This window comes from Chiloscyllium plagiosum, chromosome 3 (assembly GCF_004010195.1).
Source record: "Chiloscyllium plagiosum isolate BGI_BamShark_2017 chromosome 3, ASM401019v2, whole genome shotgun sequence".
NCBI classification, from domain to species: Eukaryota; Metazoa; Chordata; class Chondrichthyes; order Orectolobiformes; family Hemiscylliidae; genus Chiloscyllium; species Chiloscyllium plagiosum.
Window position 1 is genome coordinate 53,586,054 of NC_057712.1, and position 12,004 is coordinate 53,598,057.

Below are 12,004 nucleotides of genomic sequence, written 5' to 3' on the forward strand. Positions count from 1 at the left end.
GATAGAGAGGTAGAGAGATAGAGAGAGACAGAGATTTGTCCACCTTAATGATCTCTAACCTACCCAACACATCTTTCCTCTATCTCTCGCTCTCTCTATCTACCTCTATCGCGCTTTTTATCTTTCTATGTAGAGAAAGAGCTGGAGAGAGAGAGAGAGAGAGAGAGAGAGAGAGAGAGAGAGAGAGAGAGAGAGGATTGAGAGACAAAGACAAAGACAGAGAGACAGAGAGAGACACAGACACAGATAGACAGAGATTTGTCCACCTTAATAACCTCTAGCCTACCCAACACATCTTTCCTCTATCTCTCGCTCTCTATCTCTCTATATAGAGAGATAGATTTAGAGAAAGAGAGAGAGGGAGAGAGTGGAGTGAGAGAGAGAGAGAGAGAGAGGGAGAGAGATAGAGAGACAGAGAGAAAGACAGAGAAAAAGAGAGACACAGAGACAGAGATTTGTCCACCTTAATAACCTCTAGCCTACTCAACACATCTTCCCTCTATCTCTCGCTTGCTCTCTATCTCTATTGCTCTATCTATCTCTCTATCTAGTGAGACAGAGATAGAGAGAGAGAGAGAGAGAGAGAGATAGATAGATAGAGAGAGGGAGAGAGAGTGATAGAGATAGATAGATAGATAGAGAGAGTGAGAGAGATCGAGAGAGATAGAGAAAATGAGAGATAGAGATAGAAAGATAGAGAGGGGTTGGGAGGGAGAGAGATTGTATGGAACAATGAGACGTAATACAAGAAAAATAATACACCACAGTTTGCAGTCACAAATGGTAATTCTGATCAAAATGATTGAACATTGGGTTGACCATCACATTCCAGACTGAAGAGATTTAAACAAGGAATAACAAGGTGGATGTGAATCCTTGTGACAATGGTACAATTGACAGCATTAAGAAAGAAACAAAGCCTTGAGATGGGGCAGAAGGTGAGGAAGGTTTTCTGAGGAGCAGGATGCTAGTCACTTGGAACAAATCTGAGTGAGGTGCATTGACTGAGACTATACGATGCAAAACACTTTTAAAATATCCATAAGGAAATCTGACCAATGCAAGTTTATTCTTAAGGGAATCTAGTCATCTGCCTTGGCTCTTCAGCAACTCGCAAAAGGTGCCGAATGAAGACATTTATGAAGACGTGAAGGCATTAACCACAGAAATTTTGAACAGTTCCCAAAGCCATTCTTTAGTTTAGATTTAAATTTGTTTCTTAATCTCACTACTTCCTTGTCTGTGAAGCTCCATATTTAGAACACAACAGTATAAAATCTATTCTCCGACCTTCCAATTATTTACCATATCTGTTAGTCATTAGTGATATATGATCTGGATCTTCTTCAGAATCTCAGATGCGAAAAGACATATGCAAATATTCTCTAAGATTAGCTGTGGCCCACTGTTGGGTTAGATTTGTACCATTAGTGAGAGAAGAGTGTAAACTCATGGCAAAAGTATTAGTAAATGTAACAATATAATTATGATAAGTAATGAAAAATATTACTTCAATTTTTCCAACTAAAGAATAAACATGCAAGGAAACAGCAAATTTATTAAGGATAAGCACATTAAGATTAAAAAATAGACAAATAGGTTTAACAGTTTAAAATAGTTTTTGAGCCACACCTACCTTTTCCAGCTGACTGTGGACATGCTGGACAATCAGGTCAAGAGCAACAAAGTTTTCTCCACCTGACAAAACAAACGCAAACAAAAAAAAAACTTTACAGACAATGCAATCTGCGTTGAGGTGAAGTGCTCTGGCTAACCTGTTGAAAAAGGATGCATAAAGACTCAGCAAGCTATGTAAAATAGATTGCCCCTTTCTCACATTAAAGATTCTTCCGGTGTCATGAAATTATCATCGAGCAACAGTCAAACAGTCTGTCATTTAACAGGCTAAGCAATTAATCACTCATGATTATAGGAAAACAGTGGTGTGGTGGTAATATCACCAATTATGTGACCAGAACCCGAGGCTAAGTTTTTGAGGTTTTGGGTTCAAATCCCACCACGGTAGAGAGTGAATTTTGAATTCAACAGAAGTCTGGAATTAAAGGCTAGTCTAATGGTGACCATGTAACCACTGCTGATTGTCTTGAATTTCCTTCCTTCAGGGAAGCAATGGTGGTGCAATGGTAATGTTACAGTGCCTGAGTAATGTTCTGATGACATGGGCTCAAATCCCACCAATTCAGATTGATGAAATTGAAACTAATTACAAAAAGTTGAAAAGTGTGGTGCTGGAAAAACACAGCAGGCCAGGCAGCATCCAAGGAGCAGTAGAATCAACGTTTTGGGCCTAAGCCCTTCATCAGGAATGAGGCTGGTGTGCCAAGTGGGCTGAGATAAAAGGTAGAGGGGAGGGAATTTGGGGGAGGGCCGCTGGGAATACGATAGGTGGAAGGAGGTGAGGGTGAGGGTGATAGGCCGGAGAGGGGGTGGGGGTGGAGAGGTCGGAAAGAAGACTGCAGGTCAAGAGGGTGGTGCTGACTCCGGGGGTTGGGACTGAGAGGGGAAATGAGGAAGCTGGAGAAATCTACATTCAAAAACTAATTACAACAACTCTGGAATTAAAACCTGGTCTAATAGCAATCTCTGTGGATTGTTGTAAATATCCATCTGGTTCACTAATATTCCTCTAGAAAAGGAAATCTGCCAGTCTTTACATGGTCTGGCCTTTCTGTGGCTCCAGAAGCACAAAGTACTAACTCTTGTGCCCTCTTAAAGTAGCTTGAAAGCAACTCAATTTCGGGCAATTAGAGATGGGCAATAAATACTGGCCCAGCCAGCATCCCAAGAAAGATTTTTTTAAAAGTTGCATATCATTCATTTTGGTTCACTACTTCTAAGGGTTTTACAAAAATATATTATAAGTTCACATCAATTCAATGATGTCTATTTCATTTCCATCTGTGAAGGCGTCAACAGATTACCCTTTGGCAGGTTAGTGAATCACTAGTGTAGGGGATAACAGAATAGAATCACAGAATTCCTACAGTGTGGAAGCAGGCCACTCAGCCCATTGAGTCCACATCGACCTCCAAAAAGTATTCCACTCAGACCCATCCCCCTGTGGTCCTGCATCTGCCATGGCTAATCCACCAAGCCTGCAAATCCCTGTACACTATGGACAATTTAGCATGGCCAATCCATCTAACCTGCACATCTCCGGATTGAGAGAGAAAACCAGAACATCCAGAGGAAAACCACACAGACTCAGGGAAGAATGTGTAAACTCCACACAGACAGTCCCAGAGGGTAGAAATGAATCCAGATCATTAGTACCGACGCAGCAGTGCTAATCACTGAGCCACCGGGCTGCATATTAACATGACAGAAGATTGGTTGGCCAGCAGAATAGAGAAAGCAAGCAAAATGGATTGGATTAGATTAGATTAGATTACTTACAGTGTGGAAACAGGCCCTTCGGCCCAACAAGTCCACACCGACCCGCCGAAGCGCAACCCACCCATACCCCTACATTTACCCCTTACCTAACACTACGGGCAATTTAGCATGGCCAATTCACCTGACCTGCACATCTTTGTGACTGTGGGAGGAAACCGGAGCACCCGGAGGAAACCCACGCAGACACGGGGAGAACGTGCAAGCTCCACACAGTCAGTCGCCTGAGGCGGGAATTGAACCCGGGTCTCTGACGCTGCGAGGCAGCAGTGCTAACCACTGTACCACCGTGCCGCCCACTAACTTTCTTGACTGATTGATTCCACTTGTCACATTCTGCCAAAGCAGTCTATGCTGAGGTCCCTGCCGTTCATAATTAACCGGGATGTAGACTTGCTCACTGAGCTGGAAGGTTCATGTTCAGACGTTTCATCATCATACTAGGTAACATCTTCAATGAGCCTCCGGACAAAGCACTGCTGATGTTTCTTGCTTTCTATGTTTATAGACAATAGACAATAGGTCCAGGAGTAGGCCATTCTGCCCTTCGAGCCTGCATCACCATTCATTATGATCATGGCTGATCATCCTCAATCAGTATCCTGTTCCTGCCTTATCTCCATAACCCATGATTCCACTATCCATGTGAGCTCTATCCAACTCTTTCTTAAACGAATCCAGAGACTGGGCCTCCACTGCCTTCTGGGGCAGTGCATTCCACACACCCACCACGCTCTGGGTGAAGAAGTTTCTCCTCATCTCTGTCCTAAATGGCCTACCCCTTATTTTTAAGCTGTGTCCTCTGGTTCGGGACTCACCCATCTGCGGAAACATGCTTCCTGCCTCCAGAGTGTCCAAACCTTTAATAATCTTATACGTCTCAATCAGATCCTCTCTGTCTTCTAAACTCAAGGGTATACAAGCGCAGTCGCTCCAATCTTTCAACATAAGATAGTCCCACCATTCTAGGAATTGACCTCGTGAACCTACGCTGCTCTCCCTCAATAGCCAGAATGTCTTTCCTCAAATTTGGAGACCAGAACTGCACACAATATTTCAGGTGCGGTCTCACCAGGGCCCTGTACAGCTGCAGAAGAACCTCTTTGCTTCTATACTCAATCCCTCTTGTTATGAAGGCCAGCATGCTATTAGCTTTCTTCACTACCTGCTGTACCTGCAAGGTTGCCTTCATTGACTGGTGTACAAGAACACCCAGATCTCTTTGTACTGCCCCTTTACCTAACTTGACTCCAGTTAGGTAGTAGGAGAAAGTGAGGACTGCAGATGCAGACCCCATTTCCTGAAGAAGGGCTCATGCCCGAAATGTCGATTCTCCTGCTCCTTGGATGCTGCCTGACCTGCTGCGCTTTTCCAGCAACACATTTTCAGCTCCATTTAGGTAGTAATCTGCTTTCCTACTTGGGTTTCCCTGGGTTGGTGGTGTCATTTCCTGTTCTTTTTCTCAGGGGTGGTAAATGGGGTCCAAGTCAATGTGGTTGTTGATAGAGTTCCAGTCGGAATGCCATGCTTCTAGATACCTATACAGTGTATTCAAAAAGAGTGGGTACCCCATGAACACAGTCCGCCGATTTCTCAGCAACAAACCCTAACAAGCAGACAAAACGTGTCCTGAAACTCTAGCCACTCTCCCCTACATCAAAGACATCTGGGAAATGACTTCCAGACTACTCAGACTCCTTGGCATCATGGTAGCCCACAAACTCACCCACACATGAGACAGCAGCTAATGAACTTGAAAGACCCTATACAGACAACAAGCAAAACTAATGTCATTTACAAAATACCGTGCAACAAACTGTAACAAACACTACATTGGACAAACAGGCAGAAAACTAGCCACAAAATGACATGACCCTCTCTCATTAGTATCCTTACATACAGACAAAGAAGGACACTACTTCAACTGGGACAACACATCCATCCTAGGACAAGCCAAACAGAGACACGCACAAGAATTCCTATAAGCATGGCATTCCCACCGGAACTCTAACAACAACACATCGAGTTAGACCCCATTTACCACCCCCTGAGAAAAAGTACAGGAAATGATATCACCACAGGAAATGACATCACCAACCCAACGAAACCTAAACATATAAATAGAAATCAGCAACACCAGCAGTGCTTCGTGTGGATGTTCACTGAAGATGTTACCTGGTATGGTGACGAAACATCTGAAAATGAACCTTCCACCTCACCAAGCAAACCTACACCCAGAACCTCAACCTGAGCTACAAATCATCTCAAAACTCGTCCAAAAAATCAAAACAGATGGATCCAACACACCACGCTTCTACGGATTACCTAAAATTCACAAACCAGGAGCGCCCCTCAGACCCATGGTCTCGCTATCTGGAACACCAACTTACAGATTGGCCAAGCAGCTACACCAAAAATTAAAACAGTTAGTTGAAGCCTCATGCCACTCCACCCAAGAATTCCTGAAGATCATCAAAGACACCAAGATAAAAGAGGATGAAATAGTGATCTCTTTTGACATAATAGCCCTGTTCACAACCATCAAAATCAATCTGGCCAAGAAAACACTGACTACATTATTAGAAGAACCAAAGGCACATACACAACACCACCAACTTCATCAGCAAGGATAATATCATCAAGCTTGTGGACCTAGCCTTATCACCCACTTCACCCTCAACAATAAAACCTACAGACAAACCAACAGAACACCCATGGGATCACCAATATCATGACTTGAACAAACAGCTCTGGCAAATATCCAACCCAAACTTTGGGTCCACTACGTGGATGACACCTTTGTCATCATTAAACGAAGCAAATTAGAGGAAACCTTCAAGACCATCAATAATACCCTTACTGGCAAAAAGTCACTAAAGAGGAGAAGAATAACAACAAACTGCCATTCCTAGAGCGAACAGCCAATGGGGAACTTCAAACCAGCGTCTACAGGAAAACAACACATAGGGACCAAATACAGAAGTACCTCAATTGTCCGAATATCAATTATCCGAATATTGGATTATCTGGAGGAGATCTCGAGGTTCCAATAGAAACATTACACCAAAGACGTGTTTCCAATACTGATGGCGTCTTTTGTTTAGTGATTAAAAGTGAACTCGGCTTACTGAAATGCTGCTGAGAACAGTCCTCGACTGATGGGAGCCCAGGTACCGTCTCCAAATGACTGACCTCCCGCCTTCTCTCTCTCTCCCCCCACACTTTCGCTGGTGTTCTACACAGGTGTGTACCCTAAACCCCCTTCCCCAGATAATGTCTCCAACATTGTCCTGTACAGGGCACAGGTGGAACCTGGTAGAACTGTGTGGGGTGTGCATGTATGTGTGTGCAGGGGTGTGTGTGTGTGTGTGTGTGCGTATGTGTACAGGGGTGTGTGTGTGTGTGTGCGTGTGTGTACAGGGGTGTGTGTGTGTGTGCGGTGTCTGCGCGCGTCACACACTATTTGGAGACTCACCCCCAAAAAGGCAGCTGCAGCAGTCTTGTTGATGTCCGGTCCAGTTGCCCTGGTGGATGGGGTTGAGGGGTGGGGTTGGCGGGCAGAGGGGGGACGGGAGGGGCTCAGGAGCTGTGTGCTGCTGCCTAATCTCTTGAATGGGGAGTGGTTTTGGATGGAGTTGGGGGCAGGCAAAGGATGGTGTTTGACAGGGTTGTTGGATGGGGTTGGGGGCGGTGTTGGACGGGGTTTGAGGGTGGTCGGGGGGAGGGGGCAGTGTTGGCTCCCATGCATTGTGCTGCTGCCTAGTCTGAACAGGAAGCAGATTTAATAGAAAACTCCGAGCCCCAGAAGAAAGGCATTGAATTGATTAACCGAATAATCAATTATCCGAACAAAATAGAACCCGCCCATCTCGTTCGGATAATCAAGGTTCCCCTGTAAATACAAAGTGGGCCATGTCACCAGTGCTTCATCTGGAGGATCACTAATGATGTTACCTAGCATGGTGACAAAATGTCTGAAAATGAACCTTTCAGCTCAGTGAGCAAATGTACATCCAGAACCTCAACCTGAGCTACAAATCTGAGTAATAAAAAATTAGTATACAGGGCAAGCAAGTAATTAAGGCAGCTAATGGAATGCTACCTTTTATTATGAGTAGAATTAAACATAGCAGTAAGTATTTTCTGCTTCAATTATACAGGACATTGGCAAGACCATATCTCGAATACTATGTGCAGTTTTGGTCCCCTTATTTAAAGGAGGATATGTTGGCGACAACTCAAAGAAGGTTTACTGGATTAATACTTGGAATGAGGTGGTTGTCTTATGAGGAAAGGTTGGACCAGATTGGGCTTAGTTTCACTGGAGGTTAGAAGAATGATGGATGACTTGAAGTACATAAGGTCCTGTATGGTCTTGACAAGGTAAATGTGGAATTTAGAATGTAGATGAATTTAGAACTAGAGGGACTGTTTAAAAGTTAGGTCTCCTTTAAGGGCAGTGAGGAGGAAATTTTATTTTCTCTCAGAGTGTTGTGTGACTTTGGAACTCTTGTCTCAGAAGACAATGAAGGCAGGATTTTTAAGCCAGAGGTAGATAATCTCTTTATTCTGCAAGGAGATAAAAGGTTATTGCAATTAGAAGAGAATGTGGAATTCAAAGCACAAATCAGCTGTGACCTTATTGGATGGCAAAGCAGGCCTGAGGGGCCAAATGGCCTATTTCTGCTCCTTATTGCTGTTCATGTTGACAGCAACTTCAGAATTGCATGTTTAACTGCGCATGTTCAGACATCAGAAGTTGTGTTGGTTTCACAAATAACAATGGCAAAACATTAACTGATTTGTTACTACTGCATTGCGAGATGAGGGACAATAATTCAGTCGATTCTTGTTCTTATTTTTTAGTTACAAAGCTGCAATCAATTGAGCAATAACTACTTAACTGTTTTGGAACTGGAGCAAAAAAATGGTGAACAAATATTTTTGTGACCAGATATTTGCATATATGGTCTTCGAAAAAGGAAACAAATGAGGACTGCAGATGCTGGAGTGGGATGCTGGAAAAACACAACAGGTCAGGCAGCATCAGAGGAACAGTAGAATCAATGTTTTGGGCAAGAGCCCTTCACCAGGAAGGACAAATAGTCTAGGAAAAGTTGATTACATGGCTGGTGTGTTCATTCTTGAAATTATGTACATTATCTATACTTGCAAAGTATAACTTGGTATAATGTAAGTATCAAGTAACCAAAACACTGACTGTATGGAAAACGTAATTGACATTCCAGATCATGATACCATAGCAAGGGCTGATTATGTGGACCCATCAGCCTGGCAGCAGAAGAGCTTGTACTTCAAACACAAGTAGAATTGTGACTTGGTATTACAATAGTAATGAAACTGTTCAGATATATGATTTCCATAAACTGTTTCAGCGGATGCACTAAACTGGCTTTTTCTGAGGCAGTTTAAAGATTCACAAACATTTAAATGTTAGAAGTAGAAAAATTAAAGCAATTGCAAATTTTAGAAATATTGAAAAAATATATTGAAGAAAGAAATGTAACAGAAGGGAAATATAATGTTGAAGCACATGACAGAGCCCATCAGTGAATGGTTCAAAACACCAATGAAATTTATTCTGATAGATGACAAAATAGTCATCCTGCCATAAGTAGTGCAATAAGTAAATGCAAGACATCAGTCCACTAGATCTAGGACCATGCATAATACCTCCAGAATTCTGGAATACCTACCACAAAATACCAAAGTTACTGTTTATTCATGCACGACCTCAAAATTTTCATTGCTTCTTGTACCTGATCACGTTGTGTCAAAGCACACATTTAAATTAGAACATGCATTTGAAAAGGCTACAATGCATATTTCCAACAGTTTTACATGTCAAACCGTTTTAATATAAACAGTCAATTACATCAAGGATGGCATCGGGGTGGTAATATAGCACACACTGATTCTCTGTAAAAGAATCAGTGCTGTTGTATAGGGCAGCTGTGATAAAATGTCAATTCGGTGCGCAAATCTGTTTTTTAGGGATGTCACTTCCTAATAAATCATGAGGAGGCTGGCATCAACTATTTATTTGCAACAGGTCGCTATTGAATTTTACTGTTGATAATTAATTCATTTACTTTTATAAGGAATGGAAATGCCACTGATAGATTCATAGTTGCCCACGGTCTGTTATTTCATCATTTTGTTTATGATCTCTATACAGGATAAGTATTTCCAATCTATTGCTAACCTGCGCTACAGCTTAGTACCCACTCATAAAGGTTGTAAAAAAACTCATCAATTGCATCCTTATTGTCATGGTATTCTGAGATAAACTGCTGTGGAATATTGGATATTTTAAGGTTGGCTAAGAGTCAGAGTCATAGAAATGTACATCATGGAAACAGACTCTTCAGTCCAACTTTAGTCATGCCCATCAGATATCCTAAATTAGTCTAGTCCATTTACCAGCACTTGGTCCGTATGCCTCACAACACTTCCTATTCATATACCATCCAGCTTTTCAGATGCCTCCACCACTTCGTCTGGCAGTTTATTCCATACATGTACCACCCTGTGTGTGAAAAAGTTGCCCGTTAGGTCTCTTTTCAATCTTTCCCTCTCACCTTAAACCTATGCCCTGTAGTTCTGGACTCCCCCATCCCAGGGAAAATATCTTGTCTATTTACCCAATCCATGCCTCTCTTGATTTTATAAGCCTCTATAAGATCATGCTTCAGCCTCTGATGCTCCAGGGAAAACAGCCCCAGCTTATTCAGCCTCTCTCTATAGCTCTAACCCTGTGTTTCTACTAGCTATGAAGTTCGAGGATAAGATTGCTTGATACTTCCAAGTCACTAACTTGAGCTGATTTTAAGTTCAGATATCATTATAATGTAAGCAGCAGACTCAGTTCAGCCATTCATCTAATTTATGACAGCTCTCTCAAGTTGCAGGGAGCTTCCATCCACCGAAGTTCATTATTTTTACATCATTGGAGGTGAAGAACCGAGTGGTTTGTCAGAGTTGGGAAATTGTAACCCCTTGAACCAACAGCAATAACAGCTTTAGTCAACAATAAAAAAAGTCTCATCCACTATAGTTCAGTTTTTGCAAGTGAGAATGTTTAACCTCTTCATCATCTAATCTTTCTTTTTGATTAAAGTCACTTCAGGATCTTATTTGCAAGAGATTCATGAGATACACAGCAAATAGAACCACCTAATAGATGAAATGACAGCAGCCACTTGGTTGCCCTGTGTCCAAAAAGCAAACGGAGTTCAAACTGGAGCCAAATTAGTGATTCAGTGTTCCAGTGACTGCAAGTATTCAATCTATGAAAATTAATCAAGTTTTTTTAAGATCATCCCAAGGAATGTTATAAAGAATAAAAACAGGGCAGACAGGGACCATACCCCACATTTGAACAAACAAAATTCAGCTTACTCTGCCATTGATAAAGGTCATGGCTAATCTGTTTTTGTTTTGAATTGCACATTCTCATCTACTGTTTAGATCCGGGTAAAAACAATAACGGCAGATGCTGGAAACCAGATTCTGGATCAGTGGTGCTGGAAGAGCACAGCAATTCAGGTAGCATCCAACTGTTTAGATCCATTGTACTCTGAAAGTGGCATACGCATGCTTTCCTTCATCGGACATGGTATTGAGTACAAGAGTTGACAGGTCATGTTGTGTAGGACTTTGAGTTTGGCCACATTTAGAATTCCCCTCTCACCTTAAACCTAAGCCCTCTAGTTTTGGACTCCTTGATTATTCACCTTATTTTTCCCCTCATGATTTTATAAACCTCTATAAAGGTTTATAGCCTCCTACACTCCATGGAAAAAAGTCCCAGCCTATCCAGTCTCTCCTTACAATTCAAACACTCCAGTCTTGGTAACATCCGTGGGCGGCACGGTGGCACAGTGGTTAGCACTGCTGCCTCACAGCGCCAGAGACCCGGGTTCATTTCCCGCCTCAGGCGACTGACTGTGTGGAGTTTGCACGTTCTCCCCGTGTCTGCGTGGGTTTCCTCCGGGTGCTCCGGTTTCCTCCCACAGTCCAAAGATGTGCAGGTCAGGTGAATTGGCCATGCTAAATTGCCCGTAGTGTTAGGTAAGGGGTAAATGTAGGGGTATGGGTGGGTTGCGCTTCGGCGGGGTGGTGTGGACTTGTTGGGCCGAAGGGCCTGTTTCCACACTAAGTAATCTAATCTAATCTAATCCTTGTACATCTGTTTTGCAACTTCTTTCAGTTTAATAATATCCTTCCTTTGGCAAGGCAACTAGAACTGTACACAGTAGTCAAATGTGGCCTCACTAATGTTTTGTACAATTGTAACATGACATCCCAACTCCTGTTCCCAATGCTCTAATCAATGAATGCAAACATACCAAATGCCCTCTTCACCACCCTGTCTACCTGTCAAAGAACACCTTGCCACCTTGCTACACTGGAACCACCCCCCACCTTTTCCTCCGATTCATCGATGATTGTATCGGCGCTGCCTCGTGCTCCCATGAGGAGGTTGAACAGTTCATCCACTTTACCAACACCTTCCACCTCGACCTCAAATTTACCTGGACCGTCTCAGACTCCTCCCTCCCCTTCC

At 42.8% G+C, this 12,004-nt stretch overlaps 1 protein-coding gene across 1 annotated transcript in view; it reads right to left on the reverse strand.

The window, feature by feature from the left end:
- The window catches only part of LOC122548623 (uridine-cytidine kinase-like 1), a 120,334-nt gene that overhangs the window by 16,269 nt on the left and 92,061 nt on the right, over positions 1-12,004 (reverse strand). Inside the window, exon 7 of the mRNA XM_043687456.1 lies at positions 1,637-1,698. Within this exon, the coding sequence (XP_043543391.1) occupies positions 1,637-1,698 (62 nt within the window). The remainder of the gene's footprint in view (positions 1-1,636; positions 1,699-12,004) is intronic.